Source organism: Dermatophagoides pteronyssinus, unplaced genomic scaffold, assembly GCF_027571235.1.
Source record: "Dermatophagoides pteronyssinus isolate colony J.1.1.1.1 unplaced genomic scaffold, Derpt_VIB-CSIC_2022.12 sq0010, whole genome shotgun sequence".
NCBI lineage: Eukaryota > Metazoa > Arthropoda > Arachnida > Sarcoptiformes > Pyroglyphidae > Dermatophagoides > Dermatophagoides pteronyssinus.
The window spans coordinates 1046505-1064343 of record NW_027461534.1 but is presented as its reverse complement, the minus strand read 5'-3'; the positions used below and the strand labels follow the sequence as shown (position 1 = coordinate 1064343).

At 29.4% G+C, this 17839-nt stretch overlaps 4 protein-coding genes across 5 annotated transcripts; 1 reads left to right on the top strand and 3 right to left on the bottom strand.

The window, feature by feature from the left end:
- Positions 1-1134: 1134 nt before the first annotated feature.
- On the bottom strand, positions 1135-5162 carry LOC113792564 (uncharacterized). The gene has a single exon (XM_027342469.2). It carries the CDS (start codon positions 5034-5036, stop codon positions 1578-1580), a length of 3459 nt encoding a protein of 1152 aa, XP_027198270.2. The 5' UTR covers positions 5037-5162; the 3' UTR covers positions 1135-1577.
- A 127-nt stretch (positions 5163-5289) lies between these two features.
- On the top strand, positions 5290-8317 carry LOC113792566 (iron-sulfur clusters transporter ABCB7, mitochondrial-like). 2 transcript variants are annotated; one of them, XM_027342473.2, is made up of 3 exons: positions 5290-5465; positions 5572-7973; positions 8072-8317. In XM_027342473.2, the coding sequence occupies exon 2, from the start codon at positions 5658-5660 to the stop codon at positions 7953-7955; it is 2298 nt and encodes a 765-aa protein (XP_027198274.2). In that variant the 5' UTR covers positions 5290-5465; positions 5572-5657; the 3' UTR covers positions 7956-7973; positions 8072-8317. The 2 variants fall into 2 exon arrangements, with proteins under 2 accessions (XP_027198274.2, XP_027198273.2); XM_027342472.2 differs by lacking the exon at positions 8072-8317 and having other exon boundaries at positions 5572-8066.
- Positions 8043-13194, bottom strand: LOC113792565 (uncharacterized). Its single transcript, XM_027342470.2, has 5 exons — positions 10671-13194; positions 9919-10303; positions 9714-9865; positions 9202-9649; positions 8043-9145 (listed from the first exon to the last, which is right to left on the bottom strand). Exons 1-5 carry the CDS (start codon positions 13057-13059, stop codon positions 8845-8847), a joined length of 3675 nt encoding a protein of 1224 aa, XP_027198271.2. The 5' UTR covers positions 13060-13194; the 3' UTR covers positions 8043-8844.
- A 2903-nt stretch (positions 13195-16097) lies between these two features.
- Positions 16098-17121, bottom strand: LOC142645376 (CCR4-NOT transcription complex subunit 6-like). Its single transcript, XM_075821460.1, has 4 exons — positions 16886-17121; positions 16606-16799; positions 16273-16536; positions 16098-16207 (listed from the first exon to the last, which is right to left on the bottom strand). The coding sequence occupies exons 2-4, from the start codon at positions 16739-16741 to the stop codon at positions 16098-16100; spliced, it is 510 nt and encodes a 169-aa protein (XP_075677575.1). The 5' UTR covers positions 16742-16799; positions 16886-17121.
- Between the last annotated feature and the right edge of the window lie 718 nt (positions 17122-17839).

Sequence of the window (17839 nt, the reverse complement as noted above, 5' to 3'; positions counted from 1 at the left end):
ATAATTGTTCTGTTTGCCATACATTTATATAGAATATAATTAAAAATGACAATGACAAAGTAGCCAATAATATATTACAATGGGCATAGAAAATAAAAAATAAATCATATAATTTCCATGATACTATAACGAACATCAGGTGCATGTAATGATATAAAGAATCAACAATGTTGTAATCAACATTGAAAAAGTAATTGGAATTTTCGATGATGAATTGTATTGATATAATTTCGCATATTGGCAAGACAACATCTATGCAATAATAATGACCAAAAAAAGGAGAAAGAAAATATTTTATTAAATATAATACGACTATTGAATAATTGAATACTTACTGAGAACAAAAACAAAAATACCAAATGAACTGATGATTTTTTTTGTTAAATCATAGACAACATTACAGGCCATTTTTGAACGAAAACGATATGGTGAATGAAATTTTTTGTGATTTTGTTCGAATATAATATCATTCAATATGTCTGCGGTTTCATTCGTATAATAAAGTTGATAAAGATAAAATCCAAGCTGGAAAGCCATCATTACAACAAATAAGCCAGCAATATTATCTAAATCAACTAATCTCCAAGAAATTGCTTTCGAATAAATATCAAATCGACTTTGTTGATTCGAAAAAGTTTCATATATAGCTTTTATAGAATAAATTATAAAATAGAATTCCATAAAACTGACGCATTGACAAATATGACAATTTTGATGTAATTGATTTGTCTCTGTTGTCAATTTCAAACGAAATTGTTTACCTAATGATTTATTATAGATTTATTCACATTCTCTTGGGCCACTATATGTTGAAAAATATCTTCGTAAATATTTCATCATTTGACAGCAAATTAATGGACCGATCATATTTGTCCAAAAAATCAATGATATTCGTATTAAAAATAGAATATTTCGAAAATGTTTGATAGACATTTGAATCAAAACGATGAATTTTGAAGCCATTGTTTGAAATTGTTGTTTAACTATATTGAAATTCAAAGTTTGATTAAATATTCAACCAAAAAAATAAAAATAGAAAAATATTTATTTTTTTTTTTTTTTTTTTATTTTTTCTTTTTTTGCACACTAGACAATCTCATATTAAAAAGAATTCAATTTTTTTTCTGATTTTTTGAATGGGTAGAACTTTTTTTTTCTTAAAAATTTTTGTAAATCTATAATTGTGGTAATGTTAATAGCTGACGGTTGTTATGGTTTTCTCATAATTTTCAAAAAAAAATTATCGATTTCAGAAAAAAAAATTACAAATGAATTGCTTTTAAATGATATTTTTTTGAAATTTTGTTTTCTTAATTTCTTATCGATTTTTTCAACTTGAAGCCGGAAAGAAATGAATAAAATATTTTTTATTCATGAAATGTGTGATTTTTTTTTGGCCATTGAACAGCTCATAAATGAGCTAAACTTTAATGTAAATTAAAATCAATTTAAAAAAAATTTGAAAATAAATATGTGAAATTGTAATCGATTGAACATCATGTGAAATTAATTTTTTTTTCGAAATAAAAATCCACATTAAAATATGCAGATTTTAAATAAAAACAAATTGATTCTTTTCACAATCCTTGTTCACCATCACCACTAAGACGTACGGATGTTCGAACTTCATTAGCATTTCCGTTGGCAACCATTGGAACCACATGAATACGAATATCAGCCTGATGTTGTGGTGGTGATTGTGGTTGCTGTTCTTCATTACGTTGATCATTGCCACCATCATTATCATCATCATCTTCGTCTTCATCACTGCTACTGCTCACATCATGACCATTTCGTTGATTTTGATCATTAATGTGTGATGGTTTACCAGTATCGTTATTATCATCCGATTTTTGAGATTCATTTTTTCCTTTCGATGAATCTGCCAATGATGATGATAATGATTTAGATCTATCCAAATTAATTTTTTGAAGAAATGATTTATGATCATTAGAAACTGATAAATTTGATCGACTTTTATCGATTTCATCTACAGCCAAATTTCCATTACTCAATTTATCATGGTTTTTATATGAAGAATCGATAACAGTTTTTGATGAATTTTCGTCCGAATTTTCTCCATTTGTCATTGATGATGGCATTTTATTCGGTTTCTTATTAATTACGAATGTATCGGTAGAGGAATCGTTCCCAGTAATTGGAGGACGATTCGAAGTTTTTTGTTGTGACGACGATGAAGTTGATGGTGATGATGACAATGTAGACAACATTATTGGTAATTTTAATGGTTTGAATGGTGGTGGTTGTGGTTCTGTTGCTGAACGACCTTCAGCCGGCATTAATGGACGGATAATTTCTGAATTTGTTGTTTTTGAATTATTTTTTAAAATTTCATTTTTTCTTTGCCCATTATCACCAACAATAAAATCGGTGGATGATGAAGAAGATGATTGTTGATAAATATGATGAAAATTAGTGGATTCATCTTGATTTGAACGATTTTGAATGGTTTCGTCATCATCATCTTCATCGCTATCATCATTAGGATCAGCATAATCAACATCTAGATCACATTCACAGGCATCTTCACGTAAATTTGGCAAATTAGCCGGATCAATATTGCTAGTTTTTTTACGTTTCAATTCATTCAAATTTGAACCATCATTATTTGAATGTACCAATTTTTCTACCATTGAAATTAACTTTGATAATTTTCTTTCATTCATATCAGCATTGTTGGTACGATTTCGAAGATGTTGATTATCAACATTTGAATTATTTAGACGTTGATTTTGTTGTGAATGAAGACGATGATAATGATGATGAGGTGATAAATATGGTGATGTATTAATCAAATTATTTTTCAATTGATTCTTACATCTATTATTATCATTATTGTGGCTACTACTGTGACCGAAAATTAGATTTGAATCGGTAGTAAAACCAGCAATCGAATGTGAACGAGAATTTTTATTACAAACACTTTGACAAAGATGATTACAGGCAACATTGCCATTTGTCGTTTGAAAATTTTCACGATTCGCAAATAGTGGATATTGATTGCTTGGCTGTTGTTGTGATGATGATAAGTTTGTCGATGTTTGTAATTTATTCTGAAATGATTGACTACGAAAATTATCCAAGAAATTATTTGCACGTACACCAGGTACGGTTTGATTATTCAATGGATGATTAATAATCGAAGGCGAAGATGGCGGACAATCGATTTGATCAACCAAATTATTCGATTCATTCACTGTAGCTGCAGCTGATTGATTTGTTGATGATTGTTGTAATCGAAGCCATTCCTGTTGACATTCGATCCATGCCATTATCAATTGATGTTGTTGATTAATTTGATAATTTTGCAACATTAACAGCTGATACACTTGTTGATTGATTTGTTTGAAATAATTGTTATCGAATGGTGATGATGTATCAACAATAAAATTAGCACCCTGATTTGATGAAGAATCAATTGTTTCCAATGGATTTGAATGAATTTGTTGCGAAAAATTATTGATTAAATTGAATTGTTCATCTAATGGATTGTTTGGTACCGATTGAAAACGGCTATAGCCGTGACGAAAATTATTACAATTATTAAACTGTTTTTGGCCTTGTTGATTTTTATTAATTATTGTTTCGTCAATATTTTGTCTGTTATTATTGTTGAATCGATAGGATGATGATGTCGGTGGATTCGAAGTACTAGTTGATGGTAAATAAAAATTGAAATTTGATGTTTTATTCAGTTTCACATCATTGTTTGTAGATGTTTGTAATGGTGATGGACGATGATTATTATTATTCGTCGATTGAAACGATACTTTTTCTCTAGTTGAAATATCCGAATCATTTAAAGTTCTTCGATTATTATTAATATTATTATTGTTAAAAATCGTTGATCTTTGATGATCTTCAGGCTGTTGCGGCTGTTGAATATTTGATGTTGGAGAGGATTTGAGTAATTTTTTAAATGAATCCATTAGATCAACAATTCGATTAACATAAAATTCTTGCTGTTGTATCTGCTGTTGTTGTGGCTGTGGATTTTGAGCATTACGATTTAAAATTTTTTTAGTACGATTTTGATTATTGTTATTGGTATTGATATTGGCCATATTTATTTGATGATGACCAATATTATCGTTAGAATTCATTGTGGAAGATACAATATTACCACTAAAAAATGGAATATTCTGATGATGTTCATTTTCATTGTTATTATCATTATTTTGATTATCATTTAAATCATCAACACTATTATCATTATTCGTGTTCATTTCCATTGATAGTCGTTGTGGATTTTGATGATGAACAATAGCGGTATTTGATGTTGTTGAATCTGGTCCTTTAGACTGTGTAATAGGTATTGATATAAAACGTATCATTCGATCCTCTTCACTACCATCAGCTTCATCACGCCAATTATTATTGGTAAGCGAATTGTTCATATTTGACATTGTTTCATTCATCATCATCATTGATTGTGGACAGAATGTTGACGGTTGTTGTGGTTGATGAAACGAAAGATTTTTAGATAAATTTCTTGAATCACCTTGATGAAATATCGTATGATTATGAGGATAATGATTGTTATTATTATACATTATTGATGACATGCGATTATTATTAGTCAAATCTGTAGCCGTGTTAGTTGTGGATGTTGTGGTCAATAACGGTAAAATCATTGGTGATGACAACGTTGATGTTGCCGATGATGATTGATTATTTTTCATCATTAACATCTTCATGTTTGCCATCATTGATGATGACGATGATGATGATGTCGACGTAGATGATGATGACGACGATGTACTTGTATTATTATTAACATTGATGATGCTTGAAACAGGAGCCATTGTAGAAGCAACAGTTACTGAAGATGATGATGATAATGATGTAGATTCAACACAAACAACATTATTTTCATCAACAGAATTGCTATTGTTATTATTTTCTCGTTGTTGATGATTGGTGGTTGAATGAATGATACAATTACCATTGTTAATAGGATTTTGATTAGGATTCTGTTGATTATTCAATCTTTCATTAATGCTAAATTTTGTCATATTTGATGAAAATTTTCCAACTGAATATTTTATTCTTTATGAAATAAATTAATTTTTTTCACAGGATTAAAAAAAATTGAAAGAAAAAACAATAACAAAACAAAAATCGATCGATGAGACAAAGAATTTACATTGGATTTCCTGTTCATATAGGACGTTTTTCGGATATAATGTATTCGATTTTTCATTAATAAATTGGATTCGAGGAAAAACAGCTGGCATAAAACAATTCAATGACAATTTTTATCATTGAAATCGAAAAATTAAAGGACAAAATTTTAATATTGTAAACAATAAAAATATGTTCTTTTTAATCGTTCAATCGAATACATGATTTCTATTTCTTTAAATCTTGTATATGATTTAACTTTTCTTTTTTGCTATTCATTTAATCATAAATTGGTTCATTCATTCATAATCTTATCATTGGTGAGTAAATCAGGAATTGTTGTTTTTTTCTCTACATTTCATTCATGTTTCCTTTTTGACTTTGTTGCTATGGATAAATTTTCGTTATGGTTTCATGATGGTAAAGATTATGATGTCTTCTTCAAATGAATTTTTCAGTTCATTAAAATAAATTCTTGAAAATATATTTAGCACAAACTAAAACGTAAAAAAATGTTGACCAGATTATTTCTGGCTACTAATTGTCGTACTGTTGGTGGTTTTTCACGTTCAGGAAGGAAATTTAGCCACTTGACATTGAATTCGACCATCACATCATCATCAACATTTTCTGATTTATCACGTTTCTTCATACGTCATCATAATTATTTATTACTTAACCACCGACAATGTTATCGACTGCCATTGAAATTGAATCATCAATTAAAAAATATATTCCATACAACTGCACATCATAATCAGTTGAATCGTTCATGGGGTCGATGGCCGAATTTTCAACATTCAAAACAAAATTCAGTTCTTAGCCGATCACGAACATTAAATGATGATGATCTACTTTCGAAAAACACTTTCGATCAACAACAACGACGACAATGGCATCCAGGCCATGGTACAACTGAAATACAAAAATTCAAAGTCAATGGTGAGGTTGGTGGTTGGCAGATAGTCAAACAAATGCTTAGTTATACATGGCCAAAAGATCGTCCAGATATTCGTAATCGTGTAATAATGGCACTTGGATTGTTGGTTGCAGCTAAAGCTGTCAGCATAAGCGTACCGTTTATATTTAAACATGGTATTGATCATCTTAATCAACATACTGGAAATATGTTGGCCATGACTGACCCGACAAATACGGTTATTACGACAGGTGTTGCATTGATGATTGCTTATGGTGTGGCTCGTGCTGGTTCATCATTTTTCAATGAAGCTCGTAATGCAGTTTTTGCAAAAGTTGCACATGATTCTATTCGTCGTGTTGCAAATCAAGTGTTCACTCATCTACATAAAATGGATCTTGATTTTCATTTGAATCGAAATACCGGTGCATTATCAAAAACAATAGATCGCGGTACACGTGGTATCAATTTTGCCTTATCCGCATTAGTTTTCAATGTCTTTCCAACCTTATTAGAAGTTTCACTTGTATCAATGTTGTTTTATTTCAAATTTGGTCCCGAATATGTAGCCGTAACGCTTGGTTGTATTGCAACGTATGCATTGTTCACATTGACAGTTACATCTTGGCGTACGAAAATTCGCATTGAAATGAACAAAACAGAAAACGAAGCAGGTGCAAGAGCTGTCGATTCATTGATCAATTATGAAACGGTCAAATATTTTAATAACGAAAAATATGAATCGGACGAATATCAAAAATTATTGAAAAAATATACTGATACTTCTATACGTACGACTACTAGTTTGGCATTTTTAAATTTTGGCCAAAATGCAATATTCTCTGCTAGTCTAGCTACCATTATGATATTAGCCACACGTGGTATTGTTGCCGGTGAAATGACTGTTGGTGATCTAGTAATGGTTAATGGACTTTTATTTCAATTATCAATGCCATTAAATTTTCTTGGATCTGTTTATCGAGAAATTCGACAATCGCTGATTGATATGCAAGCAATGTTTAGTCTATTAAAATTAGAACCGAAAGTTAGAAACAAACCAGAAGCTGTACCGTTGATCATTTCACCAAAGAATGCATTCATCAAAGTTGAGGATGTTTATTTTGAATATAATCAAAATTCCCCTATTCTTAATGGTCTTAGCTTTGAAGTACCGACTGGAAAAAAGATTGCTTTAGTTGGTGGATCTGGTTCAGGAAAAAGTACTATTGTTCGATTATTATATAGATTTTTTGATCCACAAAAAGGTCGTGTATTGATCAATGGCCGTGATATTCGTGATTATGATCTTGAAAGTCTAAGAAAAGCAATTGCAATCGTACCACAAGATACAGTTCTATTCAATAATAGCATTTATTTTAACATAAATTATGGTAATCTTAATTGTACTGAAGAACAGGTATATCAAGCAGCTAAAATGTCTCATCTACATGATTCAATTCTTCGTTGGAAAAATGGTTACCAAACAAATGTTGGTGAACGTGGTTTAAAATTAAGTGGTGGTGAAAAACAACGTGTTGCTATTGCTCGTTCCATATTAAAAAATGCACCGATTTTAGCATTTGATGAGGCAACAAGTTCATTAGATTCAATAACTGAACAAAACATAATGAATGCTATTAAAATTGCTGCTGAAAATCGTACATCGGTATTTATTGCACATCGATTATCAACAGTTGTCGATGCTGATACTATTTATGTGATGGAAAATGGTAGTGTAAAAGAAAGTGGTGATCATTATTCATTAGTTGTTAAACCTGGATCATTGTATGCATCATTATGGGAAAAACAACATTTTCATGATCGTGAAATTTTTCAACAACAACAGCAACAACAACAACGTGATGCAAATCTAAGCGAATCGGACATTTAAAAAGTGATGAAACGTTATGTAAATAGAATTTTTATTTATATTGAATTTGTTAAAAAACAAATTGATTTGAAATATTCATAGCAAGAATTAAAAAAAACTATTTTTTTATTATTCAGGATTTGGGTTTTTTTTTGTTTTTAGAAATATCATTACAAAAATTGATCGTTCATTCAGATGGTAAATTGTTTATTTTATTTTTTCGCCTACAATATACAATCAGGTATGTGGTAAGTAGTTTTTGCTTGGGTGTGTGTGTGTGTATGCATCTGTGTTGATTTGATAATGGTCAAATTGTATAAATCGATTAATTTAACAACAAAACAATCGAAACGTAACATAAACGATGATGACAAAACCAAACGGATTGAATAAAAAGAAGAAAAAAAAATTTTTGATCGAAAGTACAGAATTTGAACAAGAATTATGTTTGTGTTTGTGTGTTTGTGAAATGATAATTTCTAATACTACACAATGAATATGAAAGTGAAAGATGGAAAAAATGTATCGAAAAAGATTTGAGAGAGGGGATATAGTTTTTTTTTGTTAGTATTCATTTATTTAGTAGAAAAAAAAATTTGGAATGAAAATTATTATTTTATGAAGAAACGTGTGCGTGTGTGTGTATGGTTGTGTTGAAAATGTTTCAAACAGATTTTAAAATGAATTATGTTGTTGATAAATTTGATTGAATCCCATGGATAGATGTGAAACATACAAAAATGATTTCAATTTAAAAAAAAATGAAAAAAAAATTATTGATCAAAAATGAAATTCGAGAAAATGTAACTTAAAGATAGAGAAGAGATCGTTCCAGATTAATTGATTGCTCGAATAATATTCAGGTGTTTAACAATAATGATTTAATTGTTGTTGTTGATTGATTTTGTTTCTATCGTCTAACATGACCATTTGAATTGTTACCACTATTATTATTTTTATTACCGGATTTATTTTCCAAATTATTTTTTTCTTGTTGCTGTTTTTGTTTCTCTAATTCTGCCATAGATTTTTTAGTCAACAATTCCAATTCGGCTACAATAGGAAAATGATCTGATGGTATATAATGATGTGGACATCCAGGTATACGATGTTTACTAAACCATTTAGTATCTAATGGACCAAGAACACCTAGGACTGAGAAAAGTCTCTGTGAACAAAATATGTAGTCGATGACACCACGAAAATCGAATCTGTTGACGAATTTTTGATGAGATTATATTAAGTCAAAAATGTAAAACTAACTTACGTATAGTTTGTGAATGGTAAAACACCATCAGCATATGCTTTGACAATATCGAATGGATGTGTGTAATCTTTTTCATTTTGATCAACTACTGGACAAACTTTCCTTAGGCATAGTTTGTAGGCTAATTTTTTAAAATCTGGATGTTCGACAGAAATTCGACCACGTGAAAGATATTCAACAACACCAGAATCCGGTAATGAATTGAAATCTCCACATATAATCAATGGTATCGAATTTGGATCCACTTGTTTTTCAGTATTGGTGCTCAAATTAAACATGGTAGCCGATTGATCAATAAATTTTTGCAATTCACGCATCATCAACATTGTTTGAATTAATTTAACATCACAATATTCAGGATCCCAATGGATATGAGCTGTACAAACGACCAATGGTTGACTTTCGAATGGTTGCATATTTTCAAATTCGGATGATTTTTCGGACACATCTTGAATCATTTAATAAATAAATCAATTAACAAAGATAAAATTAAAAAAATAATTAAAACAAACCGATTTCCACTTTTCTGGTTTTTAACAAGGCTACTAAACCAATATTATCTTTTGGCATCACCCGATTAAGCATCTCTTCGGATCCTTCGCCATCAGCTGTCTGCGCGGCTAAAAATGTGAATTCCATTAAATGTTCATTGACCAGTTCGAATCTAAATAAAAAACAATCGATAAAAAACAAATATTTTTAGAAAAAAAAGAATACTTTTCTGTCTTGAAAAAAATGGCACAACCATCCACACGTTTGCGTTCCTGTTCGTTCATCGTTTTGGCACGACTTTTCGGCGAAAATATTCCATAATAATGTGATATTTTTAGTTCAGGCAGAAAAAATGATTCAAATTGTCCAGATTCTACTTCTTGTAAGCATATAATATCGGCATCATATTGTTTAATCTCTTTCATAATAACATTTTTACGAAAATCCCATGATAATGCCCATGAAGGACAATATGAATATAATTGTCTTGATGCTAATTTATCGCAAAGAACATTATAACACATTACGGTAAAAACATTCGATACATGATGTATCGGTGTCGGTTCGGCCATTGTTAACCATGGACGAGTTGGTGGTTGCATATCAGGTACTATTTTTCCATAAATAAATGAAAGAAAAATATGTTTAAATTGAGAATAAGAAAAAAATCTATCAAAATCTAATTGTTTGAAAAAAAAACATCGATAAAACACTCAGGATATCATATTCCAACCAACACTAAATTTCTTTTACAATTCACACTAATAAGATGTATTAAACTAAAACTAAAACTTTTTATCAGGATAATCAATGGAAATATATAACAACAGCAACAACAATTTCAACAAAAAATTCAAATCCAAATAACATTAAAAAAAATACCAATCAAATAATCCAACAAAAAAGATCAAAAAATTCTGTTTGGTTACATAGCGTTAATCTCTTACATTCAATCTGGTCAATGTTTTTTCTATTACCGTTTTGTTTGTCAACATCAGTCTTATATGAGCAATATTGATTGTGATAATCATCTAAATCAAATAACATCGATGACGAATTTGTTATAGTCGACGATTGTTTGGCCACAAAAGATTCAGCAGTAGCAGCCATCATTGCATTTGTTTTTCGTCGACGTTTTCTTGGCTTTAACATTCGCGGTACAGATAAACGTTTAGATTGATGATCAATATTAATGTTTGCCATCATTGTGTTATGATCATGAGAATTTGATGAAGATGATGATGTTGATGAAATAGTAGATGCAGAATCGGAACATTGAGATTGAAGTGTAAGATGTTGACTATTATCATTCAAAACAATTCTATCAACATTACCGTTTCCAATTTTTTTCATATTGTCATTTCCTGTCAAACAATCAACAATATCGGATTCTTGATTAAAAAATGAAGATGAACAATAAGATGATGATGCTGTTAGATCTGTTGATAATGAACACGACGACGATGATGAACTGGATTCAATAAAAGATGATTCAAGATGATTTTCGATATCTTCTGAACAAGATGTATTAGATTCTTCAAGAATTGAATCAACTAATGCTAATTGTTCAGGATCAAAATTTTTCATCACTGACGACGACGACGACGAAGATGTTGATGATGGTGATGTGGACATTATTAATGATGATAATGGTTGTTGTTGTTGTTGATTGAACATTGTTGTTTCAGTTGTTGTACAATTAGATATCACAGTTTGATAATGAGATTCTTCAAATGAATTTAAATTCTGTTGTTGTTGATGATGAGGATTCATGTTTCGATGAACATAATTTCTGGCTATCATATGACTATTATTAGGTGGTTGTTGATAACCATTCGATATCGATGATGGATATCGTATTAAATCATCACCTTTAACAAAATTTACTCTTGACATTGTTTGTTCCTGATGTTTATAGAGATCCAATATCGATACCATTTTACCATCTTCTTGAAATGAAAATTCATTTTCATCTCGAAAAGTTGATTGTTCATCATCATCAGCAACATTGGCTGTTGTCGTATTCAAACAAGATGAACACGATTGATTACGATTATTTAAATTACCATTATTGATAATATTGTTATTATTAATTATTGATATATCATCTTCAATCATAACATTATTCAAACGAGATGTTAGTGATTGTGATTGTACAGATTGCGGATTAACATGATGATGATAATGATAATGATGATGATGATGAAAAAAATAAGCAGATGAATTTGTCATTGATGATGATTTTGTCGCCGTTGTTGCAGCTGATGTTGTTGTTAATGTCGATCCATGATGGCCATTAATTGATGATAGGGAATTATCATCATTGTTATTTGATTGCAAAAATTCTTGTTGCTGCTGTTGTTGATTGATATAATGGCCATTATTTCCCATTACATTATTATTCTGATGATGGTAGGCTAGATTACGATAAGATGATGTAAAATTATTTCTAATCTGTTGTTGTTCGGCTTCAGCAGCATGGGCAGCAGCTGCTACAGCAGCTAAATGATGGAAATAAAATTGTGCCGGTGATGGAAGTAATGGTTGTGGTGATGGATGCAAAACTCTATAGGAACGTCGCCGTAGGCTACCTGGCTGCAAACCATTGTTACGTGATTGCGATCCGGAAATACCAGCTCCACCACCATTCGAATGTTGATATTTTAGTGATTTTGATGAACAATTTGCAACCGAAATCGGTAAATAATCATCACAAATAATCAATGGTACACCTTCAGCATGTAATGCTAATTTAGCTAACGAAATACCTAATTCGGAAAGTTCAGCTTGAAATGTTGATCCAGATGATGATTGAACAACCGAAGGAGGGGATGATGATGATGATGGTGATGAAGAAGATGATGACAATCCATCGGATATAAATCGGCCATTATTTATGGCACTATCATCGGATAATAATGATCCATTAGATGGTGATGATGATGATAATAATGGATTAAAACATTGAGAAAGTGTTAATCGTTGATTGGTTGAATTTGATATTAATTCAGAAACAGATGTTGTTGTTGTTGTTGCTGGTGGTGGTAGTTTAGGCAATAATCTTGGAGCTGAAACTTGTGGTGGTGACGATAGCCATTGATATTGCTGTTGTTGTGATTGTGGATCAACATTTGCTTGATGCTGATTTTGTGGCAGCATAAGATTATTATTGTCATTAGATAATTTGATTGAATGAAAATGATCCGATGATGATAGCGGTGAACCATCATCCTCAACATTAACATCGACAACATTATTATCAACAATGATCAATGGTGATACATGATTTTTATGAACATTATTATCATTGCTACTGTTTTCGTTGGAATGGCCAATCGTTATTGATGGCGTTTGGATAGCCGCCATAGACAATTTGATTATTAGGCCAAAAATATTTAGAAAAATTTGTATCACAATCGATTGATATCATAATTTATTTTTCGCAAATATAACACACATTCAAAAATCAACAAAATGAACATCAACCAGTAACAAAATCAAGAAACAAAACAAAACATCAACAAAAACAAAATATCGGACAGTTTTTTTGAAAATACAAAAAAACTTGGTGACCGTCGAACACGGACATACAAACTAACTAGAAAAAGAAAAATCTTAAAGATTTTTGAAACTTTATTAATTCAGTAACAAGTCTCTCTCTCTCTCTTTCCTTCGTCAATTTACCCGATTCATTCGAAATTATCAATGTGTCCTACATATTGATGATGATAAAATTATCAAAAAAATGATGATAATAAGAGAGTTTCGTTCCTTCTAACCAAAAAGGCTCTTTTTTTGCACCATCAATTGAATCCTGAACACCAACAACCATCATCACACCACTACCATTCTTCAAACAAATAAAAATATAATGTGAATTTGTCTTTTTTTTTGGGAAAAAAAAATTTTGTCTAGGTCAAGGTGTTTTTGGTTTTGGTAACCGAAAAAAAAACATCATCAAAACTAAAGGTTTTCTCATTCATTTTTGATTGAGTATTTTTTCTCTTTCGCTCATTTTTTCCCCAATTACCATCCATTGGTTATGAAACATCACATATATACAGATATTCTGGCAGAGCAACTTTCTTGAATTGAATTTTTTTTCTATTTAAAAACGGAAAAAAGATTCTTCTCCCCCTCAGCTGTTTTTCTTTTTTAAGTTGCCCTTCCACAATCCATTCATTGATGATAAGAAAAACAACAACAAGAAACGAGGGTAAATCTCAATGCTGATGATGATAAAGATTTTTTTTCAATATACAAAGTTAAGGAATGACAAGAAAATCTTGATATCGAGGTCGGTCGGTCATCATTTACCAATGGCAGTTATACGGGACTGGTTTCTTAGGTGATTCTCTTTCTCTCTCTCTCTTACTTCATTTAACGGTAACTATACTTTTTTTCTACTGGTTCTTCTTCATAAAAAACAACAACGAAAAAGGAAAAACGACAATAAAATTGACTACTACCAGAGTTGCCTGAAATGAAATATGGTTATTTTCTTTCATCATGCTTAATCATGCATCGAATACATTTCATGGAATGGATGAATTTAGGATAATCAAAGCGAAACAAAAAAAAAAATATCAAGAAAAAAAAAAGAGAAATTCAATTAAATTTTATCGTAAAAAATTATTATTTTTTGTTCAAATTATGAAATTTTTTTTATGTTTGATGTCTATAATTTCAATCATCATCGTCAATTAAATTCAGTTTTAAAAATTATTGTTTCAATTAACATCAACAACAACAACAAAGTGGACAAAGAACAAAGAAAAAACAAAACTGATTGATCAAACAAAAAAGAGAAAGAAAAAACTAGTTCATCATCATCATTGATAGCAACTACGAAGATTGTCATCAAACCAAGTAATGAAATAAAATGAAAAAAGTAGATAATATTAGACCATCCAAAATAAATGTCAAAATGTTTCATCTAACAACATTCAACAATAGTATCAAGAAAAAAAACAATTCAGAATAATATTCGTGCATCGGTCATTTAAAATTTGGCTGTCCGATAACTAAATCGAGCATTATTAAATTCGGATGTCTAGCCATATAAAGGAATAAAGGGGGATTTAAAAAGATTTGACAATTTTTATTTGAAATTTATTCCTAATATAGGAATGAAAACAAAAAATAAAGAGACATCTTGAATAAAATAAGAATATAAAAAAAGAACAAATGAATAATGATTTTTATATATGAATGGTCGTACCAGGTTGTATATATGATTGCGATTAAAAACAGGAAAAAATCATTATCATCATAGATTGAAAATATTGATAAAAATGAATCTATTCACATTCAATTGTGTGTTTAGTGTATGACACACTTGTTGCTTCCTTTTTTTTCTTACTTTTTCCTACATTATCTATTTTCCTGAATTTTTATTTTTTTTGTTTGTTTGTTGTTGATAAAGGCTAGATAAAGAATTCTTGAAAACTATCATTAATATTGCATTGAATTTTCATTGACATCTTAGTTTCATATTTAATTTTTGGAAAAAAAGGGGAAAGACACTAAACATCAATCGGGTTAATGGGGTAAAAAATTAAAAAATTAAAATTTTTAATAAAAAAAACAAAGGTAGTAAAGTTGAACATTTGAATATTATTTCTTTAAATGTATAAGTCTTCGAGTGTATAACGTTTGATAATAAAAATAATAACAATCAGGTCACACATTAACCAAAATGAAGAAAACTTGACTAACTAACTTCGGAACTTGAAGCAACAAAAAAAAATTAACCGACGACGTACCACTTTTTCATCATTTTGGTTGAAAAAAGAGAGAAAAATATATATATTATCTATACGGACAACAACAACATCTTTTTTTCTGAACAGGCACAATCAACAGGTTGTATAATCATCATCATCATCATTGGGTTGAATGTTGGCAACTTTTTTTCTCTCTTTCTTCCCCCTTCTCTCATTCATTTCGATTGATGATCATCATTGCGTCATCAATAAATGGGGTCGTCATCATTATTGATTGAATGAACATAACCAAATAAATAATCAGGATTAGAATTCAAGTAGAAAAAAATTCATTACAATCTATCGATATCCAATTTATAATTTTTTTACAATAATTAAAAATTTTTTATATTTTCTATATTCATAATTTTAGTTGAAGAAAAAAAACTTAAATCAAACAAATAAATAAACAAACTGGTTTAATCAAATTGACAGGCAATCATTTCTTATAAAACGATGATCATATTGATCTTGAACTTGGAAAACAGAAAAAAAATCGTTTTCAATTTTAATCGATTTGTCAAAAAATTCTTTTTTTTCACTCACAAACTCATATTGGCAACTTGATTATTCTTTTCATTTTTTTTAGAATTATAAAATCCTGAATTTCAATTTCTTAAATAATTTTAATAAAGAAAATTATAACCTACCTTGTAAATTATCAAGAAGATATGTCAGCAATTTTTGAACACCGTTTTGTTCATTATAAATGACCAATAATTCCTGTGTTAATGGATTGCCTTTTAATGCTGAAAAAAAACGAAGAATTAATTAATCAAGTTCCTCAATAATTATGATTAAAAATTATTCATACCTAACTGTTGTAATTGAAATAAACGTCCCAATTCATATGGCAATTGACGAAGATTATTATGATTTAGATAAAGTTCACGTAACATTATTAATTCACCAATTTCGGCCGGTAATGATCGTAGTTTATTATTTGACAAATCCAACAATATTAGATGTTCAAGTTTAGCAATATCGGGTGATAATTTTGTTAGATTATTATCATTTAGATAAAGACCGGTCAAATGTGTAAATGACCATAGTTGTGGACTAAGATTTCTTACAAGACCTAAATGAATAACAAACAATAAATTAATCAACATTTTTTTAAATACAAATTATGATAATGTTAACATACCGCTAATTTCTAATTCACTCCAATATGATTCTTTACCCTGTGCAATATCATCAGCGGTCAATATGATTGGTGCACGACGATTATTCGTTGTTTGTTCATATTTATTTTCACGATCACGATGACCGGTACGCGTCATTTTGTTTTGTTTTTTTTAATTTCAAATTATTATTGTAGTATTTAAAAATTTAATCGATCTAAATGATGAAAATGAATTAAAAGAATTTCCAACAACAACAACAAAATTAATACGCATTAGATCAAAATAATAAACAATAATTACCAGATGTGTAATGGATATAGATGATGATAATGAAAAATGAAAACAAAATCCGAGAATAAATTATTACCAAAATGATGACGACTGATAGAAAATAAAATTTGTCAAGAAATTATTGTTGCAATAATCATTGTTTGTTGTCAAATTTTTCGACGTACAATTATTTCGCCGTTTTTGTATAAATGCAGCTAATTTTTTCTAATTTTTGATTATGTCATACCAGAAAAAAAACAAATTGACGTTATTCGATATTTATAGATACGAAAAAAAATGTCAATGTTCGTTTTATTATTATCAAATATAAAATCAAATGGATTCAATTCTTCGGTTAATTTTCGATCAATAAATTGGAAAGTTGACTATTGATGAAATCCAAAAAAATTTGTTGTTTTCATTTAAAATGATTCGGATCTATTGTGTTGATATTTTTTCTGGTTTTTGTTGGTTATTTTCGGGTTGTTGATGCGCGATAAAAAAAAATATCATCTCATCTTTTTTTTATACACAAAAAAAAACACTACACACGATAATGTTGTGAGAATTTTTTGTTTCTTTTTACAACAATGAACTTGATGGACGAATCCTATCGATAGTGATTGTTGTCAATAATTGGATATGTTTGCGCAATGTTTTTTAAATGATTGCTCATATCACCAAAACAATTCGTTCGAAGTTTGTTTTTTTTTCTTAATTTTCAAAATTGATCTTTATTTTTGTTTATAAACAGTAATTTTTAATAATATTTTTGATTATTAATATAAAATTTATTGACATTTTTCTTGTCCCCAATCAGGTCTTGTCGTTATAAACCGATGAATGGATACTTCAACAAACCATTTGGATAATGAAAATTTAGATGCTTATTTTGATGAGATTGATAAATATGAAAAAAAATCGAAAAAATCATCGAAATTGATCGATCAAAATGAATCATCAAATAAAATGCATATTCGACAT

Bases quoted from the DNA above. Each gene is read 5' to 3' on its own strand.
- LOC113792564 (XM_027342469.2), bottom strand. From the start codon at position 5,036: ATGACAAAATTTAGCATTAATGAAAGATTGAATAATCAACAGAATCCT.
- LOC113792566 (XM_027342473.2), top strand. From the start codon at position 5,658: ATGTTGACCAGATTATTTCTGGCTACTAATTGTCGTACTGTTGGTGGT.
- LOC113792565 (XM_027342470.2), bottom strand. From the start codon at position 13,059: ATGGCGGCTATCCAAACGCCATCAATAACGATTGGCCATTCCAACGAA. The intron at 10,304-10,670 runs GTAATAGAAAAA...ATGGAAAAATAG, and splicing joins TGATGTTGACAAACAAAACG to TACCTGATATGCAACCACCA. The intron at 9,650-9,713 runs GTTTGTTTTAAT...AAATGATTCAAG, and splicing joins AACCAGAAAAGTGGAAATCG to ATGTGTCCGAAAAATCATCC.
- LOC142645376 (XM_075821460.1), bottom strand. From the start codon at position 16,741: ATGACGCGTACCGGTCATCGTGATCGTGAAAATAAATATGAACAAACA. The intron at 16,537-16,605 runs GTATGTTAACAT...TTATTCATTTAG, and splicing joins GAGTGAATTAGAAATTAGCG to GTCTTGTAAGAAATCTTAGT. The intron at 16,208-16,272 runs GTATGAATAATT...GTTTTTTTTCAG, and splicing joins ATTTCAATTACAACAGTTAG to CATTAAAAGGCAATCCATTA.